Source organism: Anguilla rostrata, chromosome 11 (assembly GCF_018555375.3).
Source record: "Anguilla rostrata isolate EN2019 chromosome 11, ASM1855537v3, whole genome shotgun sequence".
Classification (NCBI taxonomy): domain Eukaryota; kingdom Metazoa; phylum Chordata; class Actinopteri; order Anguilliformes; family Anguillidae; genus Anguilla; species Anguilla rostrata.
In genome coordinates, this window is record NC_057943.1 from 25,885,161 (window position 1) to 25,902,770 (window position 17,610).

Below are 17,610 nucleotides of genomic sequence, written 5' to 3' on the forward strand. Positions count from 1 at the left end.
TGGTTAATGCTAGTGGCAGGCTGGTGTGAACATTCATTATGTTAGTATTTCGCCAACTTGGCTAGGTAACTGTCAGTTTGGGAACATATCAGTCATTTGCCCACAATGCTTCTATTTTCTAGTTATGTTTACGTGGTTCGTAATAAAACAATCGTTAAGAATTCAAATAAAACATTAAACGGAGTGAATATTAAATGTGTGTTAACGATCGTATTAATCGACGTGGACCCGATCAAAGAAGGCCAGGAGCTTTTTTGGCAAGCATGGCCGCATTTCAGGCGACGCCACTGTCGTGGCTGCCGTCATTTCGCATCAAAGTTTATTCACTCCACTGTGAGTGCGGCGGATCCGTCGTTTTTATACAAAAATACAATGTGAACTGCTTGCTTATTTTAGTTGTGAAGGCCAGGACAAGTCTACCAGAATATGTCAAAATAAAACCAGCTCCTATTAGAAGCTGCGCCTTATATCGCAGTAGACTATCAATGTGAACAAACCATGCAATATTGTATGACTAGATAACTTCCTAGCTAATCGCATCCGACAACTTGAATGCTTGTGTGAATATTTGGACTGTTGTTGGTGTAAGGGATAAATCGCAATCAGCATCAAATAAGCAATGGAACACAACTTCTAGGAGAAATGGAGGCCCGGTACTAATCTAGGGCATACGAGGACATCACCTTCGCATAAACATTATGTGTCAGCCTATTAGTGAAGGTTAACATAAGGTAGCGGTGACGAAAGTTAGGCAAAATTAAGTTTTCAAGTGTCAGCTTCAAATGACTGTGTCCCTTTAAGCTTTTATAGAAAACCTGAAGAAGGGAGGTAATCAAAGAACTGCAGTACACAGTAGTTCTGTACGGGGTACATTGTTTTAGTCTGAACGTGCCACTTGTTAGCAATGCGCATTGGTGTAATGCTGTATGTGTGGCGAGTTTGGTAACCAAATTTGTTCACAAGGTCATTACTACGACGCGTAACCCACTAAAAGGCCACTTAAACGTACAGAGATCAGCTATTGGTAAACCTTGTTGCATTTTAAGTTACACAGGGTATAGGCTGTGACTCTACCGGAAAAATAGAGCGGTGGTATAAATCCATACGTCTTCAGACTGTTCGACGCGTGTGCGTGTGTGAGGAATGTAATGCCAACCGCCCAGCTAAACGTCTCGTTAAGGTTCAGTTGATTTAGCGCCACAGTGGCTTCAAATTCACTTCCCCTGGTAAAACGGCCTCTTGCAACTGGAGGAAGTGGGGCACTAAAGCGAGGACATGGAGGCAGTTAAGGTTGTGGGATGTGTATGTGTGCGGTGGGCATTTGCTGATTAATTTCCAACCGCGTTTCCTTGATCAGGACTGAAAGTCCCGATAAGACTTGTGGCAAAACCCGAGAGTGTCGTGGGAGCGCTGTTGCCTTATGTTTTTGACGTTGATCTGTAACCACAATGCTTTAATGTCACTACAGTCAATCAGCCATTTGGAAAGTGATTTTTTCCCCAATGTAACATGCTTTAAAATGGTTACAAAAATCCAAAGGTAACTAGACCCACCACTGTTATATCGCCTTATTACTGTTTCGGTTTCATGAACAGTGTCAGCACTTTGTGGCATCGTAAAATATAGGCGTAGTGTGTGATAGCCTTTATTTCACTCATTTTGTTTGTAATGATTGATTCCGTTTACGTTTCGTTTAATTTCCACCTGTTTGTTCTTCAGGGGAAAAATAATTACTTTTACTGTAAATATTTGTCATGTTTGCTTTCTATTGTGATTTCATCGTTTGATATTTCCCTTAGTATGTATCAATGTAAGGCTATTCATTAGATGTACGCACCGATGATGTAAGCAACCCTGTCGCATTAGGTTGAGAATTTTATATTTGAATGTTTACAGTATTTTTGGTTTTGGATCACCTGCATCGGAACTATTGCCTGAGATCTCTGGGTTGCAGCACGACGTACAGGAAGTGAAGCACACGGAAGCTGTAATTTCTTTGTGTATCTGGCTTGGGGGTAGTTTTATTTACAGAAAACAATATTTATAGTCGATGTTATGTGCACCTTCTTAGAAATTTGTCCTCCTGCTTGAAATTATGTTTTGATTTCTAGGTAATATTTAATCGGAATATCCATACAATGCTCAGTGACTATTTGGCAATTATTTGCAAAGAGTTGGCAAGCATTAACAGGCTAGCTAGGTGGCAAGCTAGCCATATATTCCATCTCTCTACGAGTTTTAGAAATGAGCTATGCAGCCATATTTAGTTGTATTTTATCATAGATCTGTGAAGACGGGTCTGGTTATTAAATGAAAGTGCGACTATACGATGTATTCTTGACTTCAGTTGGTTGAGGTTTGTGCTTAAAATGGTTATCAGTGGTTACATTTGCGTATTCAGCTAGGAGGCTATGAAGGTGAAAATAATCGGGGAATAGTGAAACCGTTGTCTTGCTCACATGCCCAGATGACTACATGACTACAGGTAATTACATTTTGTCTGCTGCGATGGAGCTAACTAAAACGATATGTAGCTAGATGTCTGTCTAGTTAGCTTGATGTAAGCTGGTGCAGTATACAAACGCAGAAAGTCTGTTCAGTCACGGTATATTTAGCAAAATGAGGGAAATTGTTAAACGACACTTCGTTTAAAAAACGGGACGCTTGTAACATTGTTCTTTGTCCAAAAAATAGGCGTTGTGCTGATGAATGGAACCCACTAGCCTTACCTGTATATGAATTAGTCGCGCACGAGATATGGGAACTTGACATTTCGGCCGTAGAACTACTTGCGTGTCCTGCAGTGTTTTGCGCCAAATCCTGCCATTGAGTGGTCAATGCAATAAGAAGGGACACTAAACAGTGCACAGGCATTATGTGACCACCTCATAAATGACGAAATTGCATTTGTTTGGAATCTCGCATGTGACTGTCCCTGTGCTGCGTTGCAGGTCTCTCTTTGAGGGAGATCACAAGCGGAGGAAGGGATGGATGAGCAGAAATCAAACTGCGAGGAGAATGACTCTGAAACGGCAGGTAAGCGTCCATGGAGAGACCGGAAAGCTTTAGAAGAACAGCTTGCATTCTGGGTTGATTATGTGTGAACAGGTCATCCTCAGGGCAGTGTCGGGGCGTTTCTTATAACAGGTTATTTGGCGCATATTTAAAGCATTATTCAGGGGGTTTTGTCTGTACTGGATATCTCACAGCTCATGTCGTGTTGTGCAAGAGCCATTTACTAAATTGAGTTATAGAACATCTGCAAAATATCAGTGATAATCGTAGTAACTAATTTTGTCCCTATTTAAATAATAACGTTAATGTTGCTGTTGTTGTCATTGTTGTTGTTATTATTAATAAGCCAAAAGTGAGCTTGTGATGGGGGTACTGTTGCTGTATAGGATGCCAGATCTAGTTCTGTTAGCAGTTTACTGATGGTGCATGTTAAACATATTTCAGGAATTGGTAGAAAGGAAAGGAGGCATGAAACTGGAGGGTGCATGGCATGTGGAGGGGTGGAGGGAGGGAGGGTGGGGTGTAGGGAGAGAGATGTGTGAAATGTGCAGAATCAGGTGGAATGGTAGAGACTTGCTCAACTGTAACCTATGCAGAGATGAAAATGGCACTCCCGGTGCGTAGCACTTTGAGCCGTGCCGGGTCTTCCTGGAAGCAGATTACCAGCTGCCGGCCACACTAACCTGCTTTTCTAAAACATGGTTGTGCATTCAGCCTGCTCTGAACGCGAAGGGCGTGTGTTCCTCTTCGCTCACGCACGCGCCTGTTTCCCTCCAGCTGATGACGGCGCCTCCTCGACGCAGCCGGACCCGCCCCATGCTGCGGAGGCACTCCCGGTGACCACGCCCGTGCACACGCCCAGCGTGCCCGCGTAAGTCTCCACCCTGTCCAGAGACCGGGCGACCACTCTTTCCCCCGGCTCCAGGGGATAATATTGTTGATATTTCACTGACTGTCATGAAAACCTTTGTGCTCAGGTTTAAAAAAAAATATTATGTCCAAAATAGTTAGGGGTTTGGAGTTGTATTGAGAGACCTGGTCCTGGAACAGCCTTCATTTTCTGGGTTATTGAGGCCATTCTTATATTGCTTTATTATTTCTCTGCTACACTTGTGATGTAGCTTACTGCACAGTTTTTATGAACTCCTTGAATTTGAGAGAATGTGACTTTCAAATGGACTTTGAAAGTTCTTCAGTTTCTGGAATAGGTCAGCAGGGGAACCCCTTTTAACTGTTCCGCTAGCATAAAACTTGTTTTAAGAATGACTGCAACAGAATTTATTTTCCTTGTAAGAGTTCACTATCTTGTTTTTGTAGATAATCTTTGTTCTGGGTGTGACCTATACTGTGTGAGCTTTGCAAGTTAATGATCTTGATTCTTTTTTTTTTATTGTGCTGTGATATTTTTTATGCCTTATGATGAGAATGAACATATTGGGCTGCAATGTTAATTGTGTAATATTGACATAAATATTATCTACAAAGCTAGAATGTTTCTAATTGCAGTTGACCTAGATTTGTCAAAGCTATGAGCTTGCCTTTTTGTGATGGGAGGCTTCGTGGATCTGAACTCCTCTGTTATGCATGTAACGTCTGGCTCTGCCTGAAGATGGCGCTGTGGTTAATCTCGTGCCTGCGCTCTGTCTGCGCAGGGAGAGCGGTCGGGTTTGTGCACTCTGCAACTGTGCCGAGCCCAGCCTGCATGGCCAGCGGGAGCTCCGGCGATTTGGCCCGTCCCCCAGCCGCCCCGCCCTGGACCCCCCCTCCGCCCCGCCCCCGCCCCCCGGGAGCGACGACCTGTCCTCCATCGGCTTCCCCGACTCCACCTCCGCTGCCTCGCTCTTCGACGACACAGGTGTGCTTGGAGGGGCGGAGGGAGACCACTTTGGAGTACATTTTGGGTCATTTTAGAACGCCGTTAGTGTTTCGAGCATTTCAGCCATCTTTGTCCCAATAGTTGTTTTGTGCATTATGCAATCATCAGAATTATTAATGTTAAAAAATGGTCAACAGTCAGTTAAATTTGGGTGAACTGATTTGATTCTCACACAAACAATGTCTGGAGAAAAATGTTGAGTATCCTTATTTTTGTGTAGTGCACATGTTGCACATATCACACATCACGCTGACCAGTGCATGCGTTTGCACATGTGCACCTCCCTGCGTGTGCACGCGTGACTGCGTAGCGGCGCTCACCCTGCTGCGAGGTTGAGTCACGGCGCTAATGGACACCGGCGCGGCGGCGCTAACGCTGTCGTGTGAAATCGTTTTCACTCCGCTGTCGCGCAGGGCACTGTTGGGTCCACCACTGGTGTGCTGTCTGGTCCGAGGGCGTTGAACATGGCGACGACCAGGAGCCGCAAGGCGTGGATAACGCCGTCATCTCAGGGATACAACAGGTCAGCCCCAAGCCCCCAGCCAGCCTCTCGTTATCTCAGCACTGTTGGTTAATGCTAATCAACTTCACTGAGTGTCTGTGGTCCCTTTGGAATAGATGTGAGACAGCAATGCTAACTTAATTTAGAGCTTAATCTTTGACTGCCTCGTTGCATAGACAATCTCTATGAGCTATGAGTTTGATTGACGTGTTTGTGGCACCCCCCCCCCCCACCCCCACCGGTGCGAATACTGTAAAAGGCTGGGAGCAACCATTCGGTGCCAGGCAGAGGGGTGCTCACGGACCTACCACTTCCCCTGTTCGGCTGCCAGTGGTTCCTTCCAGTCCATGAAGCAGCTGGCCCTCCTGTGTCCGGAGCACATAGAGAAGGCCGTGGAGCTCGGTACTGTGACATCACAATGGAGTAGTCTGTAAAGGTTCCCGATTGGCTGTGGAGCCGAAGCCTGACTGCCCCGTGTCCCCCTTGTGTTTAGCGAACGAGGAGGCGCGGTGTTCCGTGTGCGATTCGGCGGGCGAGCTGGCGGACCTGGTGTTCTGCACGGGGTGCGGGCAGCACTACCACGCGGCGTGTCTGGAGATCAGCGCCACGCCCCTGCAGAGGTCCGGCTGGCAGTGCCCTGAGTGCAAGGTCTGCTTGACCTGCAGGTGAGGAGGCGCGATGTTTGCTGCTGGCTCCTGTGAGAATTTGCCTGGGCGTGTCTGCGTGCACGTCAGGGGTTTTACAATCCAGTCCGGTCCTGAAGGGCCCTGGCTTTTTGTTGCTTTTTAGCGCTTAAGCTTTTCGTTTGAAGGCATACTATGCAGGATTGTTAGCCTTGTTGTGACCCTCTGCAATTCTCTTTGATCCTGACCGCTCACCTCTGTTGTTATATTTTGTGTTTGTGTGCTTTTTGCGTGTGAGAGTATTTGTGTTGCATTGTGGGAGCCCGGAGTTAACCGTGCGGTGTTGCGTTGGTTCACAGGCAGCCTGGCGAGGACTCCATGATGCTGGTGTGTGACGCCTGTGATAAGGGATACCACACCTTCTGCCTGCAGCCTGCCATGCACTCCCTGCCCTCTGAGCCCTGGAAGTGCAGGGTGAGAGACGGCCTCCGTATACCTGACACGCATACACACACACACACACACACACGCACACGCACAAACACACGCACACCCCCCTCACTACAGCAGCAAATGCATCAAAGGCATCAACAATGACCAAAAAACTCCCATTCTCCCTTTTCTCTCTCTTCCACTCTCTCCCTTTCTTAATCTCACCCTTCCCTTTTAACTCTCTCTCCCCCTCCCTTTCTCCCTCTCTCTCTCCCCCTCCCTTTCTCACTCTCCCTCCCTCTCTCTCCCTCCCCCTCTCTTTTGCAGAGGTGTCGCGTGTGCAGCGAGTGCGGGGCGTGTGGCTCCGCCCTCCAGGACTCTGCTCATTGGTTTGAGAACTACACTGTCTGCGAGAGCTGCCAACAGCAGCGCGCCTCCATCTGCGCAGTCTGCAGCAAGGGCCCCGCCCCCGAGGCCTCCCTGTGCCCCTGCCACACCTGCCACAGGTGGGTCATTCTGCCTGCAGGACCCTTTAACCAGGGCTCGGTCTTACCTGCCACAGGTGGGTCATTCTGCCTGCAGGACCCTTTAACCAGGGCTCGGTCTTACCTGCCACAGGTGGGTCATTCGGCTGCAGGACCCTTTAACCAGGGCTCAGTCTTACCTGCCACAGGTGGGTCATTCGGCTGCAGGACCCTTTAAGGGGTTCGGTCTTACCTGCCACAGGTGGGTCATTCGCCTGCAGGACCCTTTAAGGGGTTCGGTCTTACCTGCCACAGGTGGGTCATTCGCCTGCAGGGCCCTTTAACCAGGGCTCGGTCTTACCTGCCACAGGTGGGTCATTCGCCTGCAGGACCCTTTAACCAGGGCTTGGTCTTAGCTGCGGTTCGTAGCAGGATCTCAGCCTTCAGCGTGACTGACCATGTCTTCCTGTGTAAAAGCGGTGAATATTGGCGACTAGGGCGCCTGCAGTTTGCCTGCGCCAGCAAGTGCCAGCCGCAGCGGCTGGGGACAAGAATTTTGGGAGAACGTGTGCTAGTCCGCGCTCCCTTTAAACTTTGTCCTCCATCGTACCGTTGACAGACCCTTGAATACAGTTGGAGAATGGATGCGGCTGACTGCGGATTTGAACCTGCAAAATGTGGGTCCCATGTCAGAAAAAATTCGGAATAATTCATAATTATTTTATTGGGTGTCGGTTTTTGCAGAGTGATTTGTGGAGTTGTTTTTGGCTTCACCGTGAGGTGTCTTGGGGTACTGCAGTTTTAGACATGGTTGGCATGTTTGCAGCAAATCTGTCAAAAGATTTCTTGACACTGGAATATAATGAAGAGTACATTGATTGGCGGGGGTGACCCTTGTGTTGATGGGTATTGTAGTCCTTCGTGTGCCCGCCCTGCTCTGCCCTGACTTCCACTCCTTCTGGTTCTGCCCCTTCCAGGCTGGTTCACAGTGAATGTGCCTCTCTGCTGGACTCCGAAGAGGGCAAGTACACCTGCTCCCTCTGCCAAACACCACCACAGGCAGAGGGCGCCGTGGAGCCTGGCGAGACCGTGACGCAGATGGAGCAAGAGGAAGAAGTTGAGCCCGAGAGGGAAACACCCATGGAGTTGGGTAAGACGGGTGTGGCCACAGACCCAGTGAGGTTGGGGGAAGGGGGTGTCAAATAACTTGGAAGTATTTTATCCATTTCAAAAAATTTCTTAGTTCTATCTGAAGGGTGAGACCATTTGTAGTCAGGTTTGTTGTCAATGTGTGTGTTTGGCGCAGATGGGGAGGCGGAGGCAGTGGACATGGTGAAGGTGCAGGACAACACCGTAGAAGAGGTCCCGCCCCCACACACCACTGAAGCTCCGCCCTCACACAACACAGAGGCTCCGCCCCCAGAGTCAACTGACACCACGCCTCTGGAGACGATGGATGCCCCACCTCCGGAGATGGTGGAAGCCGTCCCGCCGGAGACGATAGAGGCCCCGCCTCTGGAGACGATAGAGGCCCCGCCTCTGGAGACGATAGAGGCCCCGCCTCTGGAGACGATAGAGGCCCCGCCTCCAGAGACAATAGAGGCCCCGCCTCCGGAGACGACGGACACCTTGACTCTGGAGACGATTGATGCTCCGGCCCAGGAGACGACGGACGCCCCGCCCCAGGAGATGATGGACGTCTTGTCTCTGGAGACGACCGACGCTCCGCCCCCAGACACGATTGACACGACGCCCCCGGGGACGACGCCCGCCCCGCCCGCAGAGATGACGGACGCCCTGCCCTTAGAGACCAAAGAGGCTCCACCCCAGGAGTTGACGGACATCACACCTCCGGAAACGACTGACCTTCCCCAAGAACCGCCCCCCTCAGGTGAAAGGGGGGTCTTGCCCATGATTCTCATCGCTTAGCTTATCATGCAGCTAATCGTTATGATCAGTTCATATTGAACTGCCCTGACCCTTTTATATGCTCAAAGAGTAGAATATCACATTCACTTCCCTGTGCCTTTATTTATGGAGCCTTCTGTTAACCCTTTGAGGTATCTGAGGGGTGTGATTAGAATGCTTGTATTGTTTAATTGCTCACAATGTAGAGGATTTATAGAATTGTTCTTTGCTTGAGCGCCTCCTGCTGGCTGTCCGGGCGCTTGTGACCAGCTCTCTCTGCACACCGCTCTGCACGTGTGCGTCTTGCGGTGTGAAATGAAGCGGCTGGCTGGCTGGCGTGTGTTTGGGAGGAGAACCGCGGGTTGCCTTCACTCTCCTGGGCCGGCAGCAGGGGCCGTGTATCAGCTGCTTGTGTATGGGTTGGGCCGGCAGCAGGGGCCGTGTATCAGCTGCTTGTGTATGGGTTGGGCCGGCAGCAGGGGCCGTGTATCAGCTGCTTGTGTATGGGTTGGGCCGGCAGCAGGGGCCGTGTATCAGCTCTTGTGTATGGGTTGGCCGCAGCAGGGCCGTGTATCAGTGCTTGTGTATGGGTTGGGCCGGCAGCAGGGGCCGTGTATCAGCTGCTTGTGTATGGGTTGAGCCGGCAGCAGGGGCCGTGTATCAGCTGCTTGTGTATGGGTCGCGTTTTGGACGTATTGCGTATTCTCAGTTCAGGTGGGATTGGAGATGCCAAATTAAAAAAAATGAATTAATAAAAAGAACCCTATGAAATTTAATTGATTTTTTTGTGTCTTTGCTTGAGCAGAAGTAGGCGGAGCCTCAGGACCCAGCCAATCGGAAACCTGCCCGGCCCCTGCTGTTGGTGATGAGGGAGAGGCTGTGGGTGGGACCGATCTGCAGACCCAGCACAGCCCCTCCCCTGAAGTGAAGGAAGAGCCCCAGACTGACGTACAGGAAATGGAAACGGAGGGAGCAGCCGCACGGGGAGGGGCCAGCAGCCCCACGCCAGAGGAGAGGGAGGAGTCTAGCAGCGATACTCCGACTCCGCCTCCATGCAGCCCCTTAACCCCGCCCACCATTCCCCTGGAACAGGAGCATGTTTCCATGGAGGGGGAGGTGTCGGAACCTCAGGAGCCAACGGAGGCGGAGCCGAGGACTAGCCCTGCCCCTTCGGCGCCGGCTCTGCCCGCCGTCGACATGGAGACGGGAACCGGCCAATCCGAAGAGGAGGAGTATGAGGAGGAAGAGGAGGAGCCTGCAGCGGAGGCGGCCGGTGGAGACGGCGCACTGGCCGTGCGCGTGAAGGTGGAGCCTGGGACCCAGGAGGAGGAGGAGGAGGAGGAGGAGGGGCCTAAAGCGGAGCTCCTCCTGGACGACGCCTCCAACATGAGCCACGGCGACGGCGACGGCGACGGCAGCAGCAGCGGCTTCCTGGGCTCTCCCGCCGAGCCCGACGGCCAGTCCGTCTCCATGGAGCTCAGCCTGGTCCCCGCCGGGCGGTCCCGGTCCGACTCGCTGCTCACCGAGACCGACGACTCGCTGCCCTTTGACCCCCTGAAGCCCGACGGGGACAAGGTCAAGCGCAGGGGCTCCCCCGGCCGCTCGCGCATGAAACAGGTGCCCCAGAATCCGCCGCTCAGTCATACGAGTAACACTGCTCTTTCTGTGCTGATCTAGTGCCAGCCCACCCTGTAGCACTGCTCCTCCTTGCCCTAATTGAGCGCACGCTCTTATCCGGCTTGAGTGGGTTGTTTTGCTGTACGATGAAAGAGCTTAGCTTGCTGAAGTGGTAGTTAAACCAGAAGAGGGTTTGAAATGTGTGTGCATTGCTGTGCTTCACTCCTTCTTCAACATGCTTTTCTCTCCTCCTGGATTTTTAGGGACGGAGCAGCGGTTTCCCAGGGAAACGGCGGCCCCGCGGGGGTGGCAGCGGGAGGGGGCGTGGCCGATCGCGCCTCAAAGCCATGGCGTCCTGCATCGATGCGTTTTTGGTGAGTAAAAGCAAAATGCACACGTCTTTGACTTACACACGTACACACACGCACACACTCACACAGACACACAGACACACGCGCACATGCACACACAGACACAGACACAGACTGAACGTACTGAACTGATCTGTTAGCCAGTTCCTGTTGTGTTTATCGTTGTGTGTGGACAGCATCATTCTGTGATCGTTACAGATACGGTTTCTGTAGTGGATGGGCTTATTCTGCTGCGTCAGCACACGGGCAGTGTGACCGTCACGGTGCATCACCCTCGTGACCGCTCTTATGAAACGGAAGATTTGTTAAGCATGTTGTTCCCTCCCCCTACAGCTCAGCATGACGGCGGACACCGGACTGACCAAAGAGGAGGAAGAGGAGGAGGACGACACCATGCAGAACACCGTGGTGCTCTTCTCCAACACCGATAAATTCGTCCTGCTGCAGGTGCGGCCGTTGCCTCGAACCCCATTCCCACACTGCCGAAAATCCTCCTCAGATTTTACAGAAGTAGAAAGATGAAGGCCCTTGAAAATGAGCTCATTCCGGAGTCGCTTTCGAGCGCTCACCGTTTTTCGAGAAATTTTGGTTGTGTTGGAAAGTCTGCATAACCCACTCAGCTTGAAAGATCTGATCTTGTGATTTAATTCTCAGGGATATAGACAGTTTCTATATTGATTTCTTGCCGGTCTGTAACACTGGTGGTAAAACCTTACTTGGCATCCTTTAATGAAGGGATCTTCAGAGTTGGTGATAAACCAGGGAGGGCGTGGTGCTCAGCCCCACCCCGCCCTGCTCCACGGGGCGGTGCTGTGACTGTGAAGGCCCTCTGACCCTGCTGCTCTCTCTCTCTCTCTCCCTGCAGGACATGTGCGTGGTGTGCGGCAGTTTTGGGCAGGGTGTGGAGGGGCAGCTGCTGGCCTGCGCGCAGTGTGCTCAGTGCTACCACCCGTACTGTGTCAACAGCAAGGTGAGCCCTTTCCACTGTCTGCCCCCCCCCCATCCCGCTAACTTCCTCTTCCTGCTCTTACGGGTCACATGCGCTGTTGGCTTTCTTGTTGCTCTGCTCTTAATTGGACAGTCGAAGCAGATGATGATGCTTTGAGAGCAGGCTGCTGCTCTCTCCAGGTCCAGGGTTGGGACTCCTGCTCTTGTCGAACATCTTAGCTACTTCACATTTAATTTAATAATCACATTTAAGAGGAGCTTTATCTGGGTATATTTTTATCATGTTATGACGCTTGATGTCACTTCTCTCAAATCAAAGCCAAATGCGGCTCAGATTTGGTGAGTGATTGAGAGCCCCTGACGGTCTCTCTGCTGCCCCCTGCAGATCACTAAGATGATGCTGCGGAAGGGCTGGCGGTGTTTGGAGTGCATCGTGTGCGAGGTGTGCGGCAAGGCCTCGGACCCCGCCCGCCTGCTGCTCTGCGACGACTGCGACGTCAGCTACCACACCTACTGCCTGGACCCGCCCCTCCACACCGTGCCCAAGGGCGGCTGGAAGTGCAAGTGGTGCGTACCCGCCCCCTCCACCAGAGTGGGAGGAGCCTACAGGATCTCCCCTAGTGATTGGAAAAGCAGTACAGTCACACCAAAAATGGGCAGAGCTATAGTTAGCAGTAAATCACTCACTCAAACTAAATCAGAGTTCAGATCAGTGTATTACAGGGCGTATATTGGAGCGCCACCCTAATTTGGACTTTGAAGCTCAGTGTTGAGGGGTCCTGATGAGCTCCGTCAGTCTGGCTGGGTTGGTGCTCTTATATTTGATTACCATGAGATGTGAGGATTAGGCTGTTTGCACTGTTATATTTCACCACTTTGTTGAAAACGCCTTGTGTTTCTGGGTTAATTGTTCTTGATTTAAAAACACGATGAATACAGTAGATAGAAGAGGAGAGAAACCAGTACCATCCAGTTACTTTACAGATGAAATCAAAAACTGACAACTATTTTATTTATTCAGTTTTCAGACTCGTTACTGCCCAGAGAGTCGACAGTGACGATATGGTGCATGTCTCCTTCTCTCTCTCTCTCTCTCTCCCTCTCTCTGTCTCTCTCTCTCTCTCTCTCCCTCTCTGTGCAGGTGTGTGTGCTGCATGCAGTGTGGCTCCAGCTCGCCTGGTTTCCACTGTGAGTGGCAGAATAACTACACGCACTGCGGGCCCTGTGCCAGCCTGGTCACCTGTCCCGTCTGCCGCCAGAGCTTCATGGAGGAGGAGCTGCTGCTGCAGTGCCAGCACTGCGACCGGTGGGTACCGCCCCCTGCCGGGCGGGGACTCCGTGAGGGCGGAGTCTGATTTAAAGCGTTTGGACTCTAGCTCTGCTGCTCTGCTGGAAACCTTTAAATATTCACCACACCAGTTTTTTTACGCTTTTCTCCCTGGCGCCATTGTGAAGGCGAATATCGGCTAAGCAACTAAAGATGCGCGTTGCGTGTAAAAACATAAAAACATGTGGTCGCAATGGACCTTGGGCGCGCCCTCGTGTGATTGGTGCGTGAGCGGAGGGGAGGGGCGTGGCCGGGTGAACATGTGGGCGTGTCTCCGGCAGGTGGGTGCACGCGGTCTGCGAGAGCCTGTACACGGAGGACGAGGTGGAGGAGGCGTCTGACGAGGGCTTCGCCTGCTCCGCCTGCACACCCTACGTCCCCAAACGCATCGGTACGCCGCCCGCCGCCCGCCGTGGCCCCCAGGGCCCCTGCCAAACATTTCACTTCCTGTCTACACAAACCTCCGCAGTATGTCCTTTTATTGTCCAGAAAAAATGCTAGGAACAATGCGTTGTTGAGAGATCCATTTTCCTACTGCATTTCCAGCATTACCTAGCGGCGGTGCGTCTCTGTGCTGAAATAAGGAACCTGTCCGGTCTGCTGTTTGTGCTGTAGGGAGATTTGGCCCCACTGTGTGTGTGTCAGTGATGGCAGATCGTTTAGTCTCCCTGTGCACTGCTAATCCTGTCTGTGTTTCTGTGCTCGTAGTGGAGCCCCCTGTTTCTGCGGTGGTGAAAGTGAAGGAACCAGGTATGTGTGCCTTTATATGGGGGGGGTCTGCACACAGCACATCCTCCCATCCTCTTCTCTCTCTCATGCTCCTCTCCCCCTCTCTCTCCTCCCCCTCTCTCCCTCTCTCTCCTCTCTCTCTCTCCCTCTCTCCCCCTCTCTCTCTCCCCTCTCTCTCTCTCTCCTCTCTCCTCTCCCTCTCTCTCCCCCTCTCCCCCCTCTCTCCCCTCTCTCTCTCAGAGCCGCAGTTTTACCGGCTGGAGGGGGTGTGGCTGACGGAGACGGGCATGTCTCTCCTGCGCAGCATCTCCATCTCGCCGCTGCAGAAGCGCCGCCCCCGCCGCTCCCGCCTCGGCACCATCGACGGCCTGGAGCTGAAGGAGGGCGAGCTGGAGGGGGAGGAGGGCAAAGGTGAGGGGGGGGGTCCGCTCTCGAGGGGAGGGGTCAGCTCTCGGAGGGGAGGGGTCTGCTCTCGGGAGGGGAGGGGTCAACTCTCGCAGGGGAGGGGTCAGCTCTCACAGGGGAGGGGTCAGCTCTCGCAGGGGGAGGGGTCAGCTCTCGCAGGGGAGGGGTCAGCTCTCGCAGGGGAGGGGTCAGCTCTCACAGGGGAGGGGAGGGGTCAGCTCTCACAGGGGGAGGGGTCAGCTCTCACAGGGGAGGGGTCAGCTCTCGCAGGGGAGGGGTCAGCTCTCGGAGGGGAGGGGTCAGCTCTCACAGGGGAGGGGTCAGCTCTCGCCGGGGAGGGGTCAGCTCACGCAGGGGGGGGGTCAGCTCGCGCAGGGGGGGGGTCAGCTCTCGCGGGGGAGGGGTCGGCTCTCGGGAGGGTCCAGTGTTGACAGGAGCAAGTTGTTTAGGTTCCATGTGAGACCGGAGCGTTCCTTTTTTAGAAACGCCCTGGCTGCACATTTAAGCTCAGGACAGGCTTGCGTGTGCCGTATCCTCTGTGCTGTTTAGACATGACAACATTACATTACATTACAGGCATTTAGCAGACGCTCTTATCCAGAGCAACTTACACAACTTTTATATACATTTGGACATTCATACAGCTGGATATATACTGAGGCAATGCAGGTTAAGTACCGTGCTCAAGGGTACAACAGGAGTGTCCTACTTGGTAATAGAGCCCGTGACTTTTAGTTCACAAGACAAGTTCCATCATAAAGTTCTTTCATTCACTCGCTCATTCTCTCTTTGCAGTAGAATCTATGGAGTGTGAGACCAAACTGGAGGCCCCCGGGAGCCCTGAGAGGGACGCGGGGCCCGACGGGGCCGCGGAGGGGGGCGTCGACGGCGACGGGATGAAAGCGGGGGCGGAGGAGACGGAGGACGGGAAGAAGAGGAAGAGGAAGCCGTACAGGCCAGGTCATAACGGAAAACGCACTTTACACCTCATTCGCATGCAACCGATCCCCTGCAGCCGAACGCCCCTCCTAGCGCGTCTGCATGCGCGTGTGCTCACGCGTTTCTGAGTCGTGTCTGTAAAAGCGTCTTGTGGCAGTTCTCTGTAAAAAGCGCTATAAAGATAAAGTCGATTTGCTGTGTGTGAGCATGCCTGTTTGCGTGCGTCTGAGAGAGAGTGAGAGTGTGTGTGCAAGCGTAGCTCTGCCGATACTGACTTCTGTTCCTGTGCCTTAGGGATTGGTGGATTCATGGTGCGACAGAGGAAATGCCACACCCGGACGAAAAAGGGGCGGAGCCTTTCAGTGTCTGCAGAGGGCGTGGCTGAGGGGCCTGTTCCAGAGAAGACCGAGGAAGGCAAGTTAAACCGCCACCATCGGCTCGGCTAGCTCCTTAAAGCTCGAAGCTTCATTACATGCAGTGATTTTCATGACCTCAGGGCTATTTGGTTCTCTTCAGAAGATTGCGTGTGTTTTCAAACGAGTTTTAGGAAAGTTTTAGTTCACCCTAGGCAGTCCAACCTGCAAGTCTCAAAAAAACGCTTCCATGTTGTGTTTTTGTTCAGGCACGACCCCGGACACCCCTCTGGAAGGCCCCCCGGAGCTGAAGGCCCCCGAGGCGGAGGGGGAGCAGGCCAAGAAGCGGCGCGGCCGGAAGAAGAGCAAGCTGGAGGACATGTTTCCGGCCTACCTGCAGGTTAGGACCTCACCTGAGCCCCACGGGGCCGCCGTTTACCTGTCCAAACGAGCCGGCCTGACCGCGCGGGGCCCGGACGCCCCCCCCCCCCCCGCAGAACCGGCGGAAATGAAGCGCGGCCGCGGCGGTGTTCGCTCAGCCGCAGCCCTTACCTGGAGCGGCTTCCCGCTGTCCTCGCGCGCCGTCTGTTTGCACAGCTGGACGGTCGCGGCGGAGAGTGGAGATGTGTTTGCGTTTGGGTTAAACAGGTGTCTGAGATTTGAGCCTGATTTTGAGGGCTGAAAGGAGCGGTACGGACTAAATCTGTCCGTGCAAACAAGCGTGTGTATTTTTAGCGCCGTCCTGGCACGAGCTTGAAATGCTTTCGACAAAGGCAGTATGTCGAAACGCGCCGTTTTGTAACAAAGTGAGCACATTTGAAGGTGGAATGTTGCAGTCCATTCTTGGGAGTTGCTTTCTTTACTAAGCAGGTGCAGCGTGTTCTGTACTGACCTGGGTCAAATGCATATTTGGTTTTTTTTATTCAAATACTTTTCTACGCTTTACTGAGCTTGACTGGCGTATTGGAAACAATTAAATAGTCTCAAAAGGTGATAGCCCCACCTTCTGGAAGGCTCACTTGCACCAGGCAAAATCAGTAGAGCACAGAAAATATTTGAATCCAAAACAAATATGTATTTGACGCAGGTCTGGTTGTGTGTGTGTGTGTTTATCAGAGATGGTTTGTCCGTGCTCACTGAGTCTAGAAAAACAACTGAACTAACTAATGCTGCTGAATGACTGTGAGGCAGAGAGAGTGGAAGCTGCTGTTCCTCCAGTGTACCTCTGAAAGCAGGTTTGGGGACAGTGCTGACCCCCTCCTCTCCCTGTACAGGAGGCTTTTTTTGGGAAGACCCTTTTGGACCTCAGCAAAAAGGCGCTCCTGGCGCCCCCGGTCCAGCGCCACGCCCAGGGTGTCCCGCGACCCCAGCACCCGCCGGTGCCCCCCGCGCAGGGCCCGGGACCTCGCCCCACCGCACCGGAACCGGGTGAGGCAGCCCGTTAGAGCTCAGAACACAAGCTGAAATTCGGGCTTTGGGGATGGAACCAATACCCGTCGCTCCTGTGATTCATGGTTGTGCATGTGTGTCTGTGTGTGTGTTCGTGTGTGTGTCTGCGTGTGTGTGTCTGCGTGTGTGTCTGCGTGTGTGTGTCTGCGTGTGTGTGTTCGTGTGTGTCTGCGTGTGTGTGTTCGTGTGTGTGTCTGCGTGTGTGTGTTCGTGTGTGTGTCTGCGTGTGTGTCTGCGTGTGTGTGTTCGTGTGTGTCTGCGTGTGCGCGTCTGCGTTTCTGTGTGTCTAAGGTCCCACTGCTGAGGCCAAGGAGGGAGAGCCGGTGGGCGGCCTGCAGCTGAAGCAGGAGGGTAGCGAATCGGGCATTCGATCGGACCCTGTCGGGGCAGTGACAGGTGGGTCCCACCGCTGGGATGGTCTGTTTCCCTTTGGGGGCCGGTGGGGGGCTGATAGATGTGTGTTTCCTTTGGAGAGAAACTGCTTTATTGGTTATGGTGTAATATTTCCACGGCGAAGGTTAAAATCTCTCTCTGACTCTCCACAGACGATGCGGGAGCAGCGAGTCAGCCGGCTGGCTCCAGCGAACAGGCTCCCTCTGCCTCACAGGGCCCAAACGCGCACCAGCCTGAAGGTGCGGTCCCCTCCGCGCCC

General features: G+C 52.7%; 1 protein-coding gene across 1 annotated transcript in view; it reads left to right on the forward strand.

Moving 5' to 3' along the window:
- kmt2d (lysine (K)-specific methyltransferase 2D) overlaps window positions 1–17,610 on the forward strand; it is a 45,767-nt gene that overhangs the window by 2,363 nt on the left and 25,794 nt on the right. Inside the window, exons 2-26 of the mRNA XM_064299023.1 lie at window positions 2,952–3,036; window positions 3,793–3,886; window positions 4,668–4,870; window positions 5,305–5,414; window positions 5,633–5,795; window positions 5,887–6,058; window positions 6,376–6,490; window positions 6,776–6,954; window positions 7,890–8,062; window positions 8,219–8,803; window positions 9,626–10,437; window positions 10,701–10,811; window positions 11,142–11,255; window positions 11,674–11,778; window positions 12,142–12,323; window positions 12,898–13,062; window positions 13,365–13,474; window positions 13,792–13,833; window positions 14,053–14,223; window positions 15,013–15,177; window positions 15,451–15,570; window positions 15,779–15,909; window positions 16,784–16,937; window positions 17,250–17,354; window positions 17,504–17,590. Of these exons, the coding sequence (XP_064155093.1) occupies window positions 2,988–3,036; window positions 3,793–3,886; window positions 4,668–4,870; window positions 5,305–5,414; window positions 5,633–5,795; window positions 5,887–6,058; window positions 6,376–6,490; window positions 6,776–6,954; window positions 7,890–8,062; window positions 8,219–8,803; window positions 9,626–10,437; window positions 10,701–10,811; window positions 11,142–11,255; window positions 11,674–11,778; window positions 12,142–12,323; window positions 12,898–13,062; window positions 13,365–13,474; window positions 13,792–13,833; window positions 14,053–14,223; window positions 15,013–15,177; window positions 15,451–15,570; window positions 15,779–15,909; window positions 16,784–16,937; window positions 17,250–17,354; window positions 17,504–17,590 (4,417 nt within the window). The 5' untranslated portion in view covers window positions 2,952–2,987. The remainder of the gene's footprint in view (window positions 1–2,951; window positions 3,037–3,792; window positions 3,887–4,667; window positions 4,871–5,304; window positions 5,415–5,632; window positions 5,796–5,886; window positions 6,059–6,375; window positions 6,491–6,775; window positions 6,955–7,889; window positions 8,063–8,218; window positions 8,804–9,625; window positions 10,438–10,700; window positions 10,812–11,141; window positions 11,256–11,673; window positions 11,779–12,141; window positions 12,324–12,897; window positions 13,063–13,364; window positions 13,475–13,791; window positions 13,834–14,052; window positions 14,224–15,012; window positions 15,178–15,450; window positions 15,571–15,778; window positions 15,910–16,783; window positions 16,938–17,249; window positions 17,355–17,503; window positions 17,591–17,610) is intronic.